The sequence below is a fragment of the Camelina sativa genome, chromosome 8, assembly GCF_030686135.1.
Source record: "Camelina sativa cultivar CO46 ecotype springtype chromosome 8, ASM3068613v1".
Taxonomy (NCBI): domain Eukaryota; kingdom Viridiplantae; phylum Streptophyta; class Magnoliopsida; order Brassicales; family Brassicaceae; genus Camelina; species Camelina sativa.
The window spans coordinates 7,593,116-7,615,784 of record NC_141887.1 but is presented as its reverse complement, the minus strand read 5'-3'; the positions used below and the strand labels follow the sequence as shown (position 1 = coordinate 7,615,784).

The following is a 22,669-nucleotide window of genomic DNA, read 5'->3' as shown; positions in this document are numbered from 1 at the left end:
TTGCGTATTGCAACAAGTGCCAAAAGGAAGCAGATCGGAAGCCGACACACATGGATCCTACCCTGATTGGTGACTTCATTCCAGGAAACGTCAAGCCGTTTTATATTAACAGGCGTGCTAGTGAAGCCGAGTTTGCTGAAGCCAATACCTTCTTTCGTTAGGTAACTATCGCGAGATATCCTGCAATATCCGCTTCCAAACTAATCCGTCGTTGACTTTGCTTATGCAGATCGCAGGTACACATCAAGAACTGAACCAGGATCTCCAGTACTTTCATATGAAAAAAGGTAGGATCGACCGCCAGCTGAAGACTTTAGAATCCGAAGTTGCCATACTTAAGGCAAAAAGGAAAAGGACTATTGACTTGCTGGATGAGTCCGAACAGAAAGCCAGGGCATTGGAAACTCGCCCCGAGGACTGGGAGAAGACCGGGCTGCAGCTGTTGTGGCTGATGCCAAAACGACTCAAGACGAGTGTTCGTGAGATCGCGGTGAATGGTGCACCAGTTCGGAAGTAACATAGAGATTATTTGAGTATGTAATAAGATTCTGCCGCATTGTAGCAGGCGAATTACACTATTTGAGTACTTAAAGTTTGCTATTTTTATTACTGAAAAATATACCAGAAGCGAGACGTCTCCCGGCTTATATCCGGCAATTTTTATTAAACGATGGTAGAAAACATCAATCAAACTTTAAAAATTAAGCTTTTTAGCCCTAACGGGATGCGTTTGGTCGGAGAGCGAGATACTGGGCTCGGCTTATCTCCTTTGCTTTAGTTCGGATGCCGGACAGCGAAATTATTCTCTGGGTTCGGCTAACCATTCCGTCCAAACTAAAGTTTGGGTGCGAAATAACTACTCTGGGTCCGGCTTATCCCAAAATTAAAAGATCGGGTGCGGAATAAATACTCTGGGTCCGGCTTATCCCTACATATGAAAGTCAGGTGCGAAATAACAACTCTGGGTTCGGCTTAATCCTGAAAAATAGTGCGTAGTTACGCGAGTTGATCACCTGGCCAGGGTGTCAACAGAGAGTGAGTTCGGTATTATTATTATTATTTTTTTTTATTTTATTATTTTTTAGAAAAAATAAAAGGACGCGCTGCATTAAATGTTTTTTGCGGTCTTTGAGAATTATTTTCGGGACGCGGCAAAAATTATTTTCGCGGTCTTTGATTGGTGGATTCCGCGGTGGTTACTTCTCACGACCCTATATAAATAGGGTTGAGGGTTGGGGGAAAGAGACATTCCAACTTTCACAATTTCTAGAAAAAGAAGGATGGTAACTACTCGATCAGCATGGCTAAGACGGGCCCGGGAAAGAATAGCTGCTTCGGCGAGCAATGCCGGGTGTAATGAAGCGTCGGATAATCCTTCCGCACTAGATCAGGCAGAGACGTTTCTGGTTCGTGCACCTGTCCCTTTCGTCGATATGACTGGCGTGGAGGGGAGTCTTATATGCCAGGAACTCCGACGGTACCGAGCTCGCCGCTATAGGTTGGGGGTTCATCTTACGGCGAGACGTCCTAGGCTTGCCGAGATCTGTCGGTTCTACCGCTTGGACAGGACTGTTCGGGTTCTGAACGAGATGATCGCCGAAGGTTTCTTCTTGGCGAAGTGGCGAATGACCCGGTTGCTTGCCGTGCGTGCGACGTGCCAGGAACATGTTGCGCGCATGGATGTGCCTGCCCTACTCGAGGCCGACTGCCAACCTCTGGAGGATACCGCGCATCCGTTTATCACGGACATCTGGGCCTATCGGGCTTCCCTGGAAAGGTTGAGGCGATATGCCAATTTTTTGGAATCGGCTGGCCCAGTCTTTCGCGAAAGGCATATGGTCGAGGGCCCATGCACCTTCCTGGAAGATTTGATATCTCATGGCTTCGAAGTCCCGGCGGAGAGACTTGAGGCCTTAAGGCAGGCACGCCGGTTTTGGCGAGCCAAACTAATGAAGATGGAGGTGGAGGAACCTTTGGAGGACGATTTTTCTGGTGCTATGAGGAACCAGAACGGTGAGGTGGAGGAACCAGAACGGTGATGGTGAGCCTCGTACCGCGCCGATCTCTGAAGACAGGCTGTTTTTTTTTTTTTTTTTTTATTGTAAGAGAACTGGTGCTAGGAGGAAGGGTTTTTCTCCTTTGCGTCTCTTTTCTCCGCTTTTTTTTTGTTTTATTAGTCGGTCCAATCTCCAAAGCATGTAATGGCGATTGATCAATAATTTGCTTCATTCGTATTATCCGATTTATTCAATGGAAGTTTTCCATTTATACTTGAAAATAACGATTGTAGACGAAGTGTGATGGAAATTAATCCAAACGACTTTCAGCGTAATTTAGCGTACAGCCGATCGAAGTGTATTCGAAATAAAGACTTTATTAATATCTTAGCTGTATTCACTTAATCTTGAAAAGACAAGGAATTGCCTACGTACCCCGAAATGGGGATCAAGCCAACCGTAGTTCGTATTAGAAAGGAAAGATGAATGGAGTTCGGATTCCCGAAAACTCCTAGTTAGGATCGTGAAGATGACTTAGCAGTAATAACGCTTCAAGTGGGTTGCGTTCCACGAATTTTTGATCCGTTCTCCGGCCATGGTTACAAGTTCGTAGACGCCTGGGCGAACTGCCTTGGATACGAGGTATGGACCCTCCCACCAAGCGCCGAGTTTACCGGCGTTGACTTCTTTGGTGTTCTCGAAAACTTCCCGTAGAACCAGATCGCCTTCGTTGAAACGTCGCTGACGAACAGTCTTGTTATAATACCGAGCAGTTGCATCTTGGTAGTGCTGTACTCGGACTAGGGCTTGATCGTGCAGTTCTTCGGCAAGATCGTTGTGGTCAATCAGCATCCTGTTGTTAAGTTCAGGATTGCTGACCATCATGATACGTCAGAGTGTCGGGACTCCTGCTTCGGCAGGGGCGAGTGCTTCGAGGCCATACGCAAGGGAAAAAGGGGATTGTCCCGTACTCCGCCGCGGGGTTGTTCGATAGGACAACAATACGCCATCAAGGTGGTCTGCCCACGCCCCCTTTCTTCGACCAAGTCTCTTTTTTAGTCCATCGACGATCGACTTATTAGTGGCCTCAGCTTGTCCATTTCCTTGCGGGTATCGGAGAGTCGAAGTACTGAGGCGGATTTGCCACTTCGTCAGGAAACGTCTGGTGATCATCGAGGTGAATTGTGTGCCGTTATCGGTGACAATCTCGTATGGAAGTCCGTGCCGACATATGATGTTCTTCCATATGAAGTTGGTTACGTCCAAGGATTGGATCCTTGTGAAGGACTCTGCTTCGACCCATTTGGTGAAAAAATCGGTCAGCACCAGGACGTATTTCTTGGATTTTGACACCGGCAGAGGGCCTATAGCGTCCATGGCCCAGCGCATGAAAGGATATGGAGCTGTCACGGTGTTTAGCAGTTTGGGCGGGATGTGCCGCATTGGTCCGTGGCGCTGACAGGCTTCGCAGTCGGCCATCATTGTCGGCCAATAGTGTCCATCTTTTTTTATTTTGAGGGCGAGTGCGCGTCCGCCGGAATGGTTGCCACCTTCGCCTTCGTGCACCTCCATCATGATTCGCTCGGCCTCGTCCCGAGTGACGCAGGTAAGGAAAACTCTGGATGCGCTTCGGCGGAATAATTCCCCGTCCAAGAGGATATATCTGGCACTTCGAGCCTTTAAGCGTCGGGCTGCCCATCGGTCTGGTGGGACGACGCCGTCGAAGATATAGAATTTGATTTCAATTTGCCAGTCGTCCGGAGGCTTCGTGACGTCCGTCAGATCCTCTACTGGTTCGCTGACCTCCATTGGAACTGAGTCGTCATTGATTACTGCTATCTGATTGTCGGGGTCGATGCTGGGAGCGTCGATGCATTCGATTGGGATGGTGCGCCGTAAATCAGGGTCGGAGCTGTTTACCAGGGCTGCGAGGGCGTCGGCTGACGCGTTTTCGTTCCGTGGGACCTTCGTTAAAGAAAAAGATGTGAATTCCCCGGACAGTGCTCGGACCAACTGCCGATACGCCCCCATTCGCTTATTTTAGGCGTCGAACTCTCCACTCAATTGGCTGACTATGAGCTGGGAGTCACAGAAGACTTGCAAATGTGTCACTCCGAGTCCTCGTGCTAACCGAAGCCCCGCAAGGACGGCCTCGTACTCCGTTTCGTTATTAGACACTCTGAAGTTGAGTTTTAATGCTTGCTCGAGAACTTCACCGGTGGGGGACCGGAGAATGAGTCCCACTCCAGATCCTTCATTCGTCGACGAACCATCAACGAACATTGTCCAATGCTTTTCCTGAGAGAACTCCAAAAAAGATGCCAGCTTTTATTTACGATGCCAGCTTTTATTTACGATAAGAACTCTAAACTTTAAATTGACAATCTAAACATCACTTATCAAGTGGCATGGGTCCATGGCCGATCATATTGCAACTCCATAATTAATCAAAATATGATTCACTGTAGCCTAATTAATAACAAAATTTATTTATATGGTAACAAATATATTTTCAAAATCATTTATTAAACATGTTAATTATATTTGTATACACAGAGAAATTTCTGACATCAATAGCTATATGCCTATATATATATATGAACAATTCTTGGGTTCACCACTAAGGTGAACTCTTTTGTTTACTTTAACTAATAATAATCTGACTTGTCATAATACATTTAATAACATATTCATTCACTTCTTTATAAAATAAGAAAACAAAATCTGTATACATTATTAGAAAATTAAAAACTCAACCGCTCTTTTATAACTCAAACCGACATATAATTGCATTCCAATTGTAAAATCTAAACATTAACCACTGCATTTGTAAACCCAAACCGACATATAATTTCGTTTTAATTATAAAATCTAAACCCTAACCACTTCATTTGTAACCCAAACCGACATATAATTTTGTTTTAATTATAAAATCTAAACCCTAACCACTTCATTTGTAAACCCAAACCGACATATAATTTCGTTTTAATTGTTAAATCTAAATCCTAATCATCTTATTTGTAAACCCAAACCAACACATAATTTTGTTTTAATTGTAAAATCTAAACTAAGATAATTTTTAACTTTCCTTAATTAAAAGTATACAGAATTTGTTTCCTTAATTTGTTTTGTTTTTTAATTTAATTTTAATTTATTTATTAAATGAAATAATGTATAGAAGATTTGATTGGTTGAAAATGAAGAAGTGAACAACTAGGTTCACTCATTTTTCTATATATATATAGGTTTGAACAAAAGGAACTTTAAAAGTATAACCCACTAAATTTTTGAAGTTATGTGATATTTAAAAAGATTTTAATTAAATCTGTCAGAAGTTTTTGACAAGTAGTCAAATGTATATATATTTGATTAAAAAAATACTTATCATCAAACTTATCATTTTCTTTAAAATAGAAATATTTAAAGATATTTGATTAAAGAAAAAGTTAAAACATTTGTAATTACTTCTAACTATAGCGGACTATTAAATAATTTAAATCAAACGAAAGTTAATAATAAAATAATTAGGTAATCAATCAATTTATGTTTATCAACTAATAGCTAGTACTCATATATATATATGCTCTTAAATTCTTAAGTAACTAAGAGATAAGCACGGGTCAACATTTTTAAAAAATTTTTATAATATAATAATAAAATTTATTGTTATATTTTTTAAAGAAAATTTTTGTTTGGGATAATATTTATTTTTAATTATTCTGTAAATCTATTAGTCTATTTGAATACTAATTATTTTACAATATTATAGTATTTTATTTTTGACATATTATTAAAGTTTTATATTGTTTGTTTGTTGTATTTGCATCATTATTTTGTAATTTTAATATTAACATTGTGAGCAAATAAAAATTATTAATTTATCATCTATTTAAATTTAGTTTTACCAACCGGCCAATGTGGAAATTAAAACACACATTTTTCATAGATTGGGTAATATATCTTCGTTTTTAATAATTTCAAATCACAATATATGCAGAAAAATTATGCATTTTATTAATCATCCAAACAATTTGTAAATAAAATAAAATAAAAATGATAGGAAAATCATAATTTGAAGTCTTAACAAAATCTTTGAATTTAGTTATTAAAAATAATTATATTGTATACTTGAATATAAAATCTTAGTTTTTAAAATTCTAATTGGTTTATATTATTTTTTAAAAAAATATTTACTAATTTCGTCCATAATTTATTAGAGAGAGAAAATATTTTTAATATTTGATCTGTAAGTATTTTTTATTTTTTAATTAATTATATTTATTTAAATTAATTAATTAAGCTTAATTAAATTTTTCTAATAATAATTGAATGTAATTTTTTACACATTTGAAGGTTAGTTTCATATTTGTACTTCTTAGTTAATATAATAGGATATTGTTATCAAATCTCAAGCGATCACAACGTAAAGAAAAATTTGGTTTTTTCACCCACGGATTCACATCTTCCATCGTTATGAGCCTTATGACTGATGCTGTTCCCAAACTCTCGCCGGTTTGTTTGTGACTCTTGTCTTTTAATTCGGAATCCTTTTTTCCCTTGCATAATCAAGATTTGTACCATGCAAAAATCTCTTAGAGTAAACAAAAAAAAAAAAAAAAAAAAAAAAAAAAAAAAATCTTAGGGTACTAAATCAAATAGAGTTTAATTCGTGTAAAGATATATGTAACGATTTTTTTTTTTTTTTTTTTTTTTTTTTTTTTTTTTTTTTGTAGATGCAATAATATCTCGGCATAACAAAAGACGTGTTGAAACTTCATTACACTTGCATTTATCATCAAGTGAGTGTATTCTACTAAGCGCATTATATTGGAGTACATGTTTAGAAGCAAGCTTGGTTTATATTAATTCATGTCTCATTTTTTGGCTAAATGGCAGGATGACCTCAGAATTGTCTACTCGATACTGATGCTTTTTTTGATCATCCCCGCATATGCTTTTCTGATTTCTCAGTTTAGTGGCCTTACAAGTTATCAGTTTTTTAAAGACCTGTTAGCAATGTGTGGCATCACACCATCTTGCCTTGTACTTGGTGTGGTATGGTTGAAGTTTGGTCTACATGTGTGACACTCTAGTTTCAGAGACTTGTAGAGAGGTTTAAAAGAATTGATTTGGCCACCTATGTTACCAAAGTGCACTTATCTTTTCGGTCAAGGGTCCTGAGAGAACTCCAGAGTTAAGCGTGCTTGAACTGGAGTAGTCTCAGGATGGGTGACCTTCCGGGAAGTGATTCGGAACTGTGCGAGTGAGAAAAAAATACAAAGAAAGATCATGTGATAATTTTTAGGGACGATAAACAAGTCCTGAAAGCCTTCCGGACGTAGCAAACCGACCATCGGATATGGATGGACTCACGAGCCTAGTAAGAGGACGTGAGGCCCATTAAGGAAGGTGGGCCCATGGACTGGGATTGGATATGGGGTCCTCTAAGAGATGGCGGTCGGAGCGTTACAAGTGGTATCAAAGCTGAACCCAGACATGTGTGGAGTCGAGTGGGCTCACACCGTCGGGGGTGACGGTCTTGGTGCGCAACGAGGATGTTGCGATTTGTTTGTGGGGGTGAACTGTGACACCCCGATTTTAGAGACTTGTAGAGAGGTTTAAAAGAATTGATTTGGCCACCTATGTCACCAAAGTGCACTTATCTTTTCGGTCAAGGGTCCTGATAGAACTCCAAAGTTAAGCGTGCTTGAGTTGGCGTAGTCTCAGGATGGGTGACCTTCCGGGAAGTGACAATCGGAACTGTGCGAGTGAGGACAAAACACAAAAAAAAATCATGTGGTGATTTGTAACGATGGTAAAAAGTCTTTAAAGCTTTCCATACATAGCAAGCCGACCGTTGGATATGGATTGCTCACGGCCTAATGAGAGGACGTGAGGTACATTAAACAAGGTGGACCCATGAACCGAGATTGGACATGGACCCACTAAAAAATGGCGACCAGGGCATTACAAGATGCGCATCTGGGAAATGTGATTGGCGGTTTGTGCATTTTTATCTTAGTATCGTATTTATGATCGTCTACGCCACCAGGTTGGCGCCATCTAATCCCACCAAGGCTTTATACTGTTTTTACGTTGGGGAATTACTTTTGTGTTGGACATTTTTTGTTTTTGTCGCATTTTTTATTCATTTTGCTTTAGAGGAAGATGAATCCTTAACCCATCCACTGTTATCTGTTTGAATGGAGAAATCATCTTAGAAGTCTCTAAAACTGATATGAACATCTCAAAACTCCCTTTTGTAAAATCATTTTCTTTTTGAATTATTTTTAAATCGAAAACAAACAAATTACAGTCTTATCCTAAGAATAAATCAAAAATTACATAAAATACCTGGATTTTCCCCCACCCAGAAACTCAATGGGTCTACAACCCGATTTCTATTTTCCTTAGTTTTTATTTTTGGCAATCCAATCTTCTTTTCTCACGATTATTCCCATCGAGAACTCTATTCTCCTATGTTCTTGAAAAACTAGGGTTCTGTTATCAATCTCTCCTCAAAAATTAGGATTTCTCAAAATTATGGTGAAGACAAAATGGACGAGACATAAGTAAAAAAAAAGTTGTTCTAAATACTCAAAATGAAGAAAGTTTGGATTTGGCGGCCACCTCCACACATGTTGGATCGGAGGAACTCCGAATGAATGAAGAAGATGAGGAGCTCAAAGATGAGAGGGTGTCTCTCACTCTGGTTGGTGATGGAGATGGTGAGGAAGTCGAAAGAAGTGATAAAAGGTATAACTAGGTAGAACTATGTTTATTGGAAAACTGGTATAACTAGGTAGAACCATATTTTTCGGAAAAACTGGTATATATAGGTAGAACTATATGTTTGGGTATAAGTTGGTAATACTTGATAAAACTGTGTGTTGCAGGAATTTGATGATGAATTGATAGCACTACAACCTCTGAGAATGTACTTTCTGCTGGTGGAGTATAACAAGAAGATTATGGTGTCACATTAAAGAAGTTTGTTGTAAATGGTGTATATGTAGTTGACTCATTTTGATTTTGATTCGTTGTAAATGGTGTATCTGTAGTTGACTCATTTTGATTTTGGAGAACTTGGTAAAACTTGGTAAAAGTAAGTTAATTTGTTTTTATTTTGGAGAACTTGGTAGAACTTGGTAAAAGTAAATTTTCTCGTTTTGATTTTGGAAAACTTGGAGAATTCATACACAACAAAGGACGAGTACATAGAAAATTCATAAAAAACAAATGATCAGCATAGTATAAGTCCGTCTCAAAAGCATCTATCTTTTGACAAGAGAAATGACAAAAGAGCAAACTTGGAAATAGATCGAGAATGAGAAGGACTCGAATGAAAAGAGAGAGAAGAGAGTGAAAATAATAAGAGAAAAGAGAAGATACTGAGTGGATTGAAAAGACAAGGATAAGAAGAGAATAAAATAAAACATGTGGGTAGCCAAGTGCGCAAAAAAAAGTGTGTTCAAACTATAGTTATACCAAGTTACCAGTTCTCCCAATTTTGCCAATAGTTCTACTTTTAGGTTTTTTCAATTAAATTAGTTTTACCTAATCTTATAATTATTATTTTTAGTTTTACAGTTCATTAAACTCTATTAACCTATAATTATGAGTTTCTTATGCATTCATATGTTAAAAAACTTCAATTTCATAACTTTTTCATCCTAACTTGGTTATTATTTACAAAGTGATCTTAAATGTACAAGGAAACAACTGTTTAGCCTCTTTCATAACAATTCAAGTTTCACTTAATTTTAATAATTATTCATTATATAGAAACATTTCAACATTATTCATCCTTAGTTAACATATAAAAATTCATTGTTAGTTTTTTTTAAATTAATTCTTAATTTGATTATTTTCATTCTTTAATACAGTTTTACCAGTTTTACTAGTTATTCCAGTTTTACCAGTTAGTTTAGTTAAACCAGTTTTCCCAGTATACACACATCTTTTAAATGAAAAATCAAACAGTGCTAGACTTTAAATTAAGTTTCATGATTATTGTGACATAAGCATTTTAGCAAAAAAAATTGTGACATAAGCAAGTAGTACTACATGAATCAAACACGAACATTAAAAGAATCTCCAAATAACAACCATTGGAGTGCTTGAGCATGTGTGCATCTTGTTGTGCCTTCGAGAAAATCTCTATATTTGAAATCCTACCAGCCAGTTTTACATTTTTCTATCACTCTTGTCTATTATATTGTACATGCGACCTCCACACTTAAAATGTATGTTGACTTTCTCACACATTGTATCCTGTCAAACAAATTCAAAAATAAATAAATTAGTAATACTACTAGTTTTACTGGTTGTACTACATTAATTAGTTTTACCAGTTTTACCAGTTTTACCAGTTTTACTAGTATTACCAGTTTTACCACTCACGATAACTCAAAATCGAATTTAGGAGATCGTTCTAATCTCTACAATTCACTGCAATTCAACCGTAAGATTCATTTCTCATCAACTAATAGCTTAGTTGATCCATAAACCATGGTAAAAAACCCAATTTTCTAAGCATATCAAGCAAAATCCAATCTAAATTTAAAAATTCCAAAACCTAATCCAATTCAATTATTTTTATGTTTGTTGAAGAATGCACTTGCATTATGAAGGAGAGCTTGATACGACTCAAAAATGTGATAACACAGCGGTAATGGAGAGCTCCGATGAAGAATCGTCGGCGGCAGAATCAACGACGTCGAGCAGCAAGCTCGCTCGATTGTTTTTTTTGTTTCACGTTTTATTTTTTTTTTCTTTTAATTAATTCAATATTTAATAATGAGAAATGAAATCAATGTAATCAGGTAAAATAAATTGAAGGGTAAAATGAGATTTTTATATTAGCTTAAATGAAATAGGGGCACCAAGAATAGAAAGGGAGATAGGAGATTATAATTTTGGCAAGGGGGACTTTTCGGGTGATGTCTCGTTTGAATGTATCATTCTTTATGAGTAATCATTTCCAAAATCCTTATTAAAATTTGGCAAATCTCCTATCTCCCTCTCTATTCTTCATACCCCTCTTTTTTTATTAAGAGGTGGTGAGACGATTTTACCCTTATTAATTTTACTGATTTTGATTAACTTTTTAAAAAAAAACAAAACAAAAAAACAGAAACCCGCAATAATCGAGCTTCTCTTTCGACCCGATAGACCTGACCTCTCAACCCAGCCGCCGGCGATTCTTCCGTAGTCGGAGCTCCTACTGGGCTTGTTTCTTCACCAACTCGAGTTGAATTAAGTTCTTCTTCGAAATGCAGGTGCGTTCTTCACATTAGAGCAGCTTTTGGTTGAATTTGCTTTTGATTTGAAAATTTAGAAATCTAATTGGATTTTGATTGAAGAAACCTTAGCACATTGGGTGTTTTACAAAGGTTTATGGGTCGATTAAGCTATCTATTAGATAAGAAAGGGATTTGGCTTTGGATTTCTGTGAATTATGAAGATTAGATTAGAACTCGTTTACCATTCGATTCGATTTTGATAGGAGAGAGATGGTGGTGAAACTAGTAAAACTGGTATATTTAGTAAAACTAGTAATACTGATTCATGTAGTACAACTAGTAAAACTAGTAGTAGTACTAATTTAGTTTTTTTATATTGGTTGGTTTGGCAGGATACAATGTGCGAGAACATCTGCCTACATTTTAACTTTGAAGGTCGCATGTATAGTATAATGTTCAAAAGGAATATACCATTGTTGATGTTAAAAGCAAGGATACAGAGAAAGCTTGGGTTTGTTGAAAGTAACGTTCAGTTGCAGCTGAGCTACAAGCCACTACTGGTAGACACATTGGAGCATTGTGAGTTTAATGATGATGAGAATGTTAATGTTTATCTAGACTCCGTTAATTATGAGAAGCGAAGATGTATGTTGTTTGTGAATGTCATCCCTTCCGAGCCTCAGCCTGAGCAAGTTCCCATAGTGCCCACAGTGCCCATAGTGGACCAAAGTTCTGTTGGTATGAACTTTGAAAACCAACATGCGAATGATGGTGAAATCGGACCTAACGCCATTGTTGTATACGTAGGCAAAGAAAAGGCTATAGAGGGTGATTCTAATAAAGAGGTTGAAGCTGAATCACGTGATGAAGGTGATGAATATACTGAGCCACGCCCTGTTGTAGAACCGTGTAAGTATATTGAACCATGGGATGACGGTTTGGGTCTGACTAAACTTCAAGAATTTCCAAACAAGAAGGCATTGCAAGATGTGGTGGATAGAGCTTCATTCGCTAACTGTTTTAGTTTTGAAATAGTAAAGTCAAACAAGGTGCGGTATGTGCTCAAATGTCCTAAAGAAGGATGTAACTGTGGTTTACGAGGTGGTAGGATTCGAGATACATATATTTTCTCAATTAGAAGGCACAACAAGATGCATACATGCTCTCGGGCTAGTCAAAGTTCAAGCAACAATAAGAGACAAGGCACTCCACAATCAGTTGCTTCTCTTTTACATGGTGATTATCCAGGGCAAATGGAAACTCCACCTCCGAAAATTATCATGGATCTTGTCAAGACAAAATTAGGTGTTGATATATTATATTCCACGGCGTTTAGAGGGAAAATTCAAGCTGTTACTGATTTGAAAGGTAGCTCAGAAGAAAGCTACAAGATGCTGCGATGTTATCTGCACATGTTAGAGAAGGTTAATCATGGTACAAGATCATATGTGCATTGCAATGAGAATAATAAATTCATGTACTTTTTCATAGCTTTAGGAGCTAGCGTTGAAGGATTTAAAGTCATGAGGAAAGTTATAACTATGGATGAAACTTTTCTAAAGAACGGATATAAGGGTGTTCTTGTTTTTGCGTCGGCTCAAGATCCTAATCGTCACCATTATCCCTTGGCTTTTGGTGTTCTTGATGGTGAGAATGATGCAAGTTGCCATTGGTTTTTGGAGATGTTGAAAACCGTTGTTGGAGATTCTTCTGAAATAGTATTTATGACTGACAGAAATACAAGTCTCATAAAAGTCATAGCTAATGTGTATCCTTTAGCTCATCATGGTTTTTGTATATGGCACTTATCCCAAAATGTGAAAGGTTATGCTCGTAATGTCAACAAAGACATTGTTGCATGGAGATTCATGGAGTGTAGTAGGTTTTGCACAGTGGCTGAGTTCAACATTGCTTACGCTTCTTTTACGATAAGATATCCTTTTTCTGCCAAGTATCTTGAAGAATCTACCCAGAAAGAAAGATGGGCAAGATTTGTTTTTCCAGGAGATAGATACAACCTAGACACAAGCAACTGTGTTGAATCGATGAACAACGTATTTAAAGATACAAGGAGGTACTCCTTGATACCCATGCTTGATGCAATACTTAAAAAATTGTCTGAATGGTTTAATGAACATCAGAAAGATGTTGTGTTTGGATCAGTCACAAATAAATTGGTGCCTTTAGTGGAGAACTACTTACATGATTTATGGGCAACTGCTGAGAAACTAAAGGTGACAAAGCTAAATGGTTTCGAACTTGAATACAATGTCATTGACAGTGACGGAAAGCCTTATTTGGTGAAGTTGCGATTGAGAAGTTGCAATTGCAGGTTTTTCGATATACAAAAGTATCCTTGTGTGCATGCATTGGCGTCTTTCATTACATTCCAAAAATATGGAGGTAAGGATATCGAGTTACATGAGTTGTGTTCTAAGTATTATTGGACGGAGCTGTGGGCAATTGCATATTGTAGGACAATTTATTTGGTACCTGATAAGTCTTGATGGGATGTCCTAGATGAAGCCCAAGATATGCAGATCATTCCTCCGAATCGGAAAATAAACGGGGGAAGAAAGAAAACAAAAAAGTATGCATCTGCTAAGGAAAAACGACCAAAAACTCGACCTAGGACGCAGAATAAAAGGCGCCGGAGACAAGGACTCCAATGGTTGTTATTTGGAGATAATGTTCATGTTTGATTCACCTCTTCATGTATCAATTGTGTTTGGTTTGACTAATCTCTACTTTTTTATGGCATAACTCCCTCTTGAAACTTAATTTGAAGTCTATTAATGTTTTCTTCTTTCAAAATATGTGTATATAAGAGAGTAGAACTGGCACAACTAAGATAAAACTGGTAAAAATGGTAAAATTGGTACTACTGAAAATAATAAAATTGGTACTACCTAAAACCAGTGTTGACAATACATATTGTATAAATGTTCTACATAGGTTTCTACTATAAATGAATAATTTTCCAAAATATACAAATTTTAATTTATTTATGAAAGAATCTCAACAAGTGTTTCCTTACACTTTTAATGTCACTTTGGAAATAATAACCATGTAAGCATGAAAAAGTTGTAGTATTATAAGTTTTAACTTATGAAATTACAAAAAGCTTGTAATTGTATGTTAGTTAAGTTTAATCAACTGTAAAACTAAAAAAAGTAATGTTAAGGTTTATTATAACTAATTAAACTGAGAAACCTCTAAAGTACAACTATGTGCAAGTTTAGTGCAACTGCATTAATCGGTAAAACTGTGTGTGAACACGCAGTATGAACACACACATCTTTCACACGTGGCCAGAATTCCGTTTTTTCTTTCTTCAGCACAGCCCCGAAGATTTTTCTCAACTCAATCACTCTCATTCGTTGTCTTCTCTCTCCTCATTCTCATCCATTCATTCATTTTCTTCGAAACTGAAAGTCTTCTCACCTCTCATCTTGAAAGTCGAATTCTAGATCTATAATTTCTCTCTTTCTCAAACTATGGATCAATTTGAGGCCGACCCATACTATGCTGATCAGAAGAGGGCAAGGAAGTTAGTAGCGTTGCGAGAAGCCATAGCCGATGGTGATTTGGGCATGCCTCGAATATGCCCATGTGGCGAACGAATCGTCGAAGAGCTCTCTGAAACAAAAACATAGAAAAAGAGATGGTTTACTTGCGTTAAGTATACGGTAAATTAAACTAAATCAAATACAATTGGGAGATTTGAGTATGATGTATGTTCGTTGATATATTTTGCAGGATGATGGATTGCACAGGCGGAAAATTTGGGCTGATGCAATTGAAGAAGAAACCCAAAGCTTAAGGAAGGATGTTGATAACCATTAGGAGAGATTGAAGGAATTCGACCCCCATCATACTCAGATCTATAATTTGCAGATGCAGCTTAAGGAGAAGAGTGACGAGATTGCCAAACTAAGGGAGGAGGTGGCGTTGCTTTCCACTCGAGTCGATTTCCTGGATAGATTGTGTTTCGATTGATATTATTTGAGTCGATCTTCTACGTTGGTTGAAAACTTGTTGAATCAGTTTCTGTTTCTTATCTTTTATATGAATTCTCTTGTTGAATCAGTTTCTTATCTTTTATGTCACTTCTCTTTTTGAATCATGTTCTATATTTTTCTATGAATTCTCTAGTTTTGTTTAGTTTGACGTAGTTTTACCAAAAATACGAACGACAAATCCAAGAAAATAAAGTAGTTTTACATAGTTTTACAAGTAATACCAATCGCAAATCCTTAAGAAAATAACATAGTATTACATAGTTTTACTAGTAATACCAATCCCAAATCCAATAAAATAACGAAGTTTTACATAGTTTTACTAGTACTACGATGACAAAATAACGAAGTATTACATAGTTTTACTAGTACTACGATGCAAATAACATAGTTTTACTACTTCTTAGACCTTTTTCTCTTCGTCCCTCTTCCTCCTCCTTGCGAGCTACTCGGTTGCTCATCATCTACAGGTGCCTGACATGAAACCAAATATTGTTAACACCTTCTAGTATTACCAAGTATTACTATAGTATTACGAAGTATTACCTTTGATTCTCTTGCTCTTTCATAAATACTTCCAACAATTCGATCCTTTTTTCAAGCCCATCAATCTTCGCCGAAATGTTATCGAACTGGGTTTTCATTTCCTGCTTCATGGTCCTTACAAGATCCACCATTCGTGATATAGGTGATTCTCTCGGTTGTTCATTGGCGTCTATTTCCTCATTCGCATCGTTTTGTCCTGAACGAGAAGCCACATTTGTTGTGTACATCTCCTCCAAAAGTACAGGTAGTCCTCTACGAAGGCACCACATCCAACTGGCAACTACGACATCATGGGTATTGTCTTCCTCAGTTTCTTCCATGATTAAATCGAGAAGAGGAATTTCTTCATCAATATGAGGGATCACACTAGCAATTTCCTGTGTAAACGACCTACTTTAGATACATTACAAACCAATTTATTCAAATGATTAATAATTTCAGTTATTAGGATAACTAACCGTTGTTGTACCAAGTGTATCACATATATCCTTTAGAGGAAAACATTTCTGACCGGTACTATTAAATTTCCTCCTGCACATCCTAGGACAACTTTCATCCGCCTCAGGAATTTCGTCAATGTAAGTGTTCCCCAAAATTGGAACTGCCTCAAATAGTAAAAACTACACAACAAAAAAAAACTAAAATCAGCTACACTTACAAGAAATATCAACAATGAAAAGACTTCAAATTTTAAACTAACTAACCTCTAATGGAATACAGAAACCTGGAACAGGCCATAACGCATCCTCTTTATGCACGACTCCTTTAAAATGCCTCATTGTATGGGAAATCTCTTCTAGCATGTTATCGAATGATAATCTCCCCCAAGGAAAAGACACACAAAAATCTAGATCATTCACTGCTCTTACAACAAAATCATCGATACCCGCAGCATCTTTCCCCGAGTCTTTTGTATGGCCTACAATGATGCTTCCTAAAAAGTAGAGAACCGTCATCTTCAACCTATCACGAGTACAACCCGGTTGCATTACCTTTAGCTTTTCCCTCACATCTTGAAGTCTAACCTTTTTTTTCGTAAAAAAATACTTCCTTTGAAACTCGTTACTGCCGGCTTCCTTGTAATTAAGTGGATAGCACCGACAATCTAATCCAGATATCAACGCGTGTTTTCTCAGACCATAACGGATTGGAACACCATTCACAACAAACCATGCTTCCTTCTTTTTTTCAATTTCTGCCGTTCGAAGTAAGAGCAACCACATTCCCATAAGCTTGTGGTTTGGGTCCCTTGGCATGTGGAAAATGTGTTTGAATTGTGGATGTTTCTCAAACCAATCCCTCTGAAAACTAGTCAGTGGATGCTCTAATTTATCAAGCGTTGTCAAAGTTTCAAAAATATGACATCTTGTCGATAGCTTGATTTTCTTGTTGTAGTGACTAGGCTTGAAGTGCATTCCTTAAGGTTGCATCGCTTCTGTTTCCTCCTCCGATTCCTGCAACAATATAAGTTTTACATGAGTTCTACCAGTTATACACCAACTAGTTGTACCAGTTCTACTAGTTCTACACCACCAAGTTGTACCAGTTCTACTAGTTCTACACCCAATAGTTGCACCAGTTCTACTAGATCGATTTCAAATTCCAATGCAATTCCGAATGACACATACTAGTTGTACTTACACTTGCATCGTTGTGCTCCTCGTGCTCCCTCTCACTTTCGCTTGTACTCCTTCTTGAGTTACCTGCCGAGTTCGAACTTCCCTCCTTATCTTCTTCTTCTTCTTCTCCTTCATCTTCTTTTTCTTACCCTTCTTCTCCTTCATCGTTTTCTTCTTCCCCTTCATCGTTTCCTTCTTCCCCTTCTTCTCCATCGCTTAATTCCACAGAAGTAGATCTCTCGTTATCTCCTCCTTCTTCATCATCTTCTTCTCGATTACTTGATTCCGGAGTACCGGATTTTGCTTTCTCTCCTTCCTTCGCATTTTCTCCTTCGACCACCGGATTGGGTTCCTCCGAAATTCGAGTTTCACTTTCTTCCGCCACCGTACTCAAAGCTCTCTCTCCTCCTATTGTCGCCGGACTCAAACCCGACACACCTACTTCCGGCGAATCGGTTTTTGCTTTCGAACTACCATCTCCTTGTGAGATCTTCTGTTCTTTCAAACGATCACTCCTCTTCACACGACCCTCCCCCCTTGTTTTCACCATCTTCTTACTCGATTTTTGGTTGATTGAAAGAAAACGAGAAAACCCTAGTTCTATAGTTTCACCCAAATCGATTCGAGTTTCCAGAAGAGTGACGAGAGAGCGGTTTTAAACATAAATTTTACAGTTTTTTTTTTTAAAGATACCGATTCAGTTTTTCGGGTCTTAGATCCGATTTTGTTTGGTTGGGTGAATACTACCCAAATATTTTTTGTAAATATCTTAGTTTTCTTTAGACAATAATGCAAATCACCACTTTCTTGATTTTAAAAAAAATAAAAAAAAAGAGAAGAACTTTTGAGATTGTCATAAATCTATTAGGGAGTTTTCAGATTATCAGATGAAAACTCCATTCTTTATGGGTTTGTTTGTTTTAATATATAATATAAAGATATATACACATATGTATTTTTTCTATAATAAAACGAACATGTTTGCGTCGTCAACACATTTCAACCTTTTTATATATATCTTATAAATCATACTTAAGATGATTAAACTAAAGTTATACGAAATAATTTAAAGAACTTTAAGAATTATGCATGTATGAACTTTAAGCCAGATTTTTTGTACTAGAAAAATGACGGATTTTTTAAAAGTTGCAATGACAAATTTTATCTTTTATATATAATAATTAATTATATTAATTTTAGGTTATATTAGGTAGGGGTTTTATATGGGCCAGATACTAGAAGATGCCAGCTTTTATTTACGATAAGAACTCCAAACTTTAAATTGACAATCAAAGAAACATCACTTATCAAGTCGCATGGGTTCATCAAATCATATTGCTGCTCCAAAATTTCTAAAATTTTATTCACTTTTTCACTAAATTTTGTCCTTCACAAATTGGTAGGAAAAGAAAATAAGTTTTTCTGTCTCCCTTTAAATTCATTTTTCTAGTTTTGTCTGCTTGCATCATCCATCCATCCAAAAAAAGAATTTTACATAAAAATGCGACATCCAAAAAAAATAAATGAAATAAAATGATACAGCTAAATAATCGAGAAAAAGGATTCAGCGTAAAATAGATTAAGAAAATCACCGGAAACTAAAAAAGTCAGTTGATGGTAGCTCAATCTATTATTTGAAACAAACCGTAGTAATAGTTTAATTAAATATCTTCTAAAACTGTAGATTAATACGACAAATTGCATGCAATTATATTATTCAATGGATCTAAATTACTTAAATACTAGAAAATTGATATATGTGACAAATAGATTGAAGATGATACAAATACAAGTTGAGAAAAATCCTAGGTTTCTTGTTTAGTTGTATTACTCTGGCATAAGCAAAAACAAAAAAGTGATCTTGTCTGTATTATAAGATTACTTAGTCTAAGATAAACTCGAAATTAAAATATGGTTCAAGTCCTCTTCATCTAACTCAATGATGTAATGATTATAGTTATTTAAGCTATTAAGTCGTCCTATTATCGAGGACATTTCTTTTAGATATATATAGATTCTCTACGTGTTTAAGGGGAAACATTTACGATAATTCTAGCATATATAATCAAAGAATATAAATAATTGATAATTCTAGAATATATAATGTTTTCATTAAGTTTTGATAAGTTTCACAATTCACATCAACCAATTAGACCAACCAATAGATGATAAATTACTTTAATAGGAAAAACTTAAATTATACAAAACGTTTGCTGGTTAAGTTTATCTTGAACATTTATCAATCTGCTGTATAGTCAAACCTTAGTTTTGTCCGCTCTAAAGACAAAACTCATGTACAGCGCATAGATAGGAACCAAAAAATATTATATTTTATGGTTAACTAAAATATAGAACTGGACATTTATAAAAACAATTCGGTAACAGCTAAAATTCCTAATTCAAACAATCAACCAAAAATACGTACCTAACGACAGTACGACACAATCTATGCGGAGGGTTTTGTAAGCCAACTTGGTTTCTTCCTCTTTTCTACTTCTTTGTACAAATTTCAAAAAAAAAAATAAATAAATAAGAAAGAACAAATGTCGGGTTAGTCGTATTATCATGTACTTGATTTCTGAAAAACAATTTTGTATTCTACCACTCATAATTTGGCTATACACACCTAATTGGCCCTTAATTCTATTATAGATAACTTGACAATTGATTTTTAATTTATATATGCCAGCAGAAAAAAAATAAAGACACAAAAATAGAATCCATAAACCAAAAATGCTTTAGACATATATATGTGAAAATTTATTGGGGCACCTATGTTATTCAATAATAGATTTTAAAAAGTCTTATAAAATTTACTGTTATTGAACTAATGATTTAAAAATCTACCTTAATATATAGAGTTATTCAAAATAATTTGTAAATTTGGATTTTAATGATTTTTAGGGATTCTGGAAAATTTGAGAGGATTTTTATAGTTTAAAATATAGAAATCCAAGTCTCATTATTTTATGTGGGACTTGAAAAAACTTTACATTTAATTATATCAACTTCTTTCAAATCATCAAAATCATTTAAAATATCTTGTAAACTCAAATCACTTGAAATATTAGATTGAATACACCCACTTAGAACTAGGTGGCTACAATAAAAGATGCATTGGCTATGCAATGGTTAAGTCATGGGTACTAGGAACTACGTATATGTGAAATAGGTTTGGTTCTGGTAGCCTTCAACGCATAGTAGTTAAGTTTTAGTGATGATGCCTTCTACACAAACTTCGGCAGGTATATATATATATGCATGCTACATCCGGATCATTGTCTTTCTTCGGATTGGCAAGATGTGTTATATAATCTCTTTTTTGCACTTGGATCGTTTTGTTAGACAAATTTGATAACAGTTTTTCTAAAGAAAATTTCTTGGGTTCACCCCTAGGGGTGAACAACTCTCATTCACCCCCTCTTAATTAACCAATCAAAATACAACAATATGTCATGTTATATTATATTAAAAAAAATCAAAATTAAAATAAAAAGACAAAACAAATTAAGGAAACAAATTATGTAGATCTTTTATTAATGCAATTATGTCGGTTTGGGTTATAAAAGAGGATTAGAGTTTAAATTTGTAATTTTAAATTTTTTATATCGGTTTGAGTTTATAAAGAAAGGTTAGGATTTAGATTTTATAATTAAACAAAATTATCTGTCAGTTTCGGTTTACAAAAGAGTGGTTAGGGTTTATATATTTACAATTAAATGAAACTATATGTCGGTTTAGGTTTACAAAAGAGTGGTTAGGGTTTAGATTTTACAATTAAACAAAATTATATGTCGGTTTGGGTTTATAAAAGAATGTTTAGGGTTTAGATTTTACAATTAAACAAAATTATATGTCGGTTTGGGTTTACAAAAGAGTGGTTAGGGTTTAGATTTTACAATTACACAAAATTATATGTCGGTTTGGGTTTATAAAAGAATGTTTAGGGTTTAGATTTTACAATTAAACAAAATTATATGTCGGTTTGGGTTTATAAAAAATGGTTAGGATTTAGATGTAATAATTAAAAACTATAATATAATATTTAAATTAATAATTTTAAAATTGATTAATCTACCGAATTTATTTCCTTAATTAAGATTTGTTTCCTTAATTTAAAGGAGGTGAATAAGAGTGGTTCACCCCTAGGGGTGAACCCAAGAATTGTCCTTTTCTAAAACTTTCATATCATCTAAAAACCGAAGTGTCACATTGTAATTAGCGAATACTTAAATAATCAAATATACTTCCAAATAACATTATATGCTTCTTTAGTTCCATTGAAAAGTTGACGATGAGCTATAATAAGAAAATAAATTTTGATATTTCTTATAAAAAAAAATTTAAAATCTCATTCATATGATAACACTAAGTTTTCACCCGCGGTACACCGTGTGACTAAATTATAAATTATTGTATTTTAAATAAAATTTTAAATTTATTTAGTTTTCAAATTCTCAATTAATTAACTTTTATCTAAATAATTTATACAATTTATAACCTAATTAGAATGTTTTTTTTTCTTCTTACGTTTTTACAGTTTATAACTTAATTACGTTAAATTTGTTATTAGATAGAATATAAAATTTTAAAACACTTAGTTTTGTTTTCTATAATTAAACAGAGGTATATGCCTATATGGTATGTTAGTGTATAATTTGATGTGTATACAAATTTTTTTTTTTTGAATATTAAGAATGTGTTGTAGTATGTGTAATATTTTGTAGTTCATATACTAAATAATTTATAAGTTAATTTTTTTAAACTATGACTACGAATCTATAGTATATAAAATAAACTAATAGTTTTAGTGTTGGCTCTATAGTCTAAACCCACCATGCTAGGCGGATCACACAACATGTTCAAAGATTTTTAATCCGCAAAAACTTATCATACGAAACCCGTAAAAATAAAATATAGTATGTAATACTAAAAGTCACTTTTTATCAAATCAGTTTTTCAAATTTTTAAAGAACAATACCTCTTCACTCACCTCCTTATAAAATAAGGAAATAAAATCTGTATATATTTACAATTATGTTTGTTACCTTTTAAAACACTTAGTTTCTATAAAAAAAATCGAATATAAATAGAATTAGTTTGTTTATTAAATTAATTCTTTAATGTCAATGGTATGTAATTAAGTGTCAACTTCGAGATTTATTTTATAAATATCTCCAAAAATGTATATATAAATATTATGTATGTTTCAAATAACATATCAATTTCAATTTCATGAATTA

General features: G+C 35.1%; 1 protein-coding gene across 1 annotated transcript; it reads right to left on the bottom strand.

The window, feature by feature from the left end:
* Positions 1-2,531: 2,531 nt before the first annotated feature.
* LOC147939782 (uncharacterized) lies at positions 2,532-2,879 on the bottom strand. The gene has a single exon (XM_087461027.1). It carries the CDS (start codon positions 2,877-2,879, stop codon positions 2,532-2,534), a length of 348 nt encoding a protein of 115 aa, XP_087317153.1.
* Between the last annotated feature and the right edge of the window lie 19,790 nt (positions 2,880-22,669).

Excerpts from the sequence above, each read along its gene's own strand:
- LOC147939782 (XM_087461027.1), bottom strand. The coding sequence starts at position 2,879 with ATGGTCAGCAATCCTGAACTTAACAACAGGATGCTGATTGACCACAAC.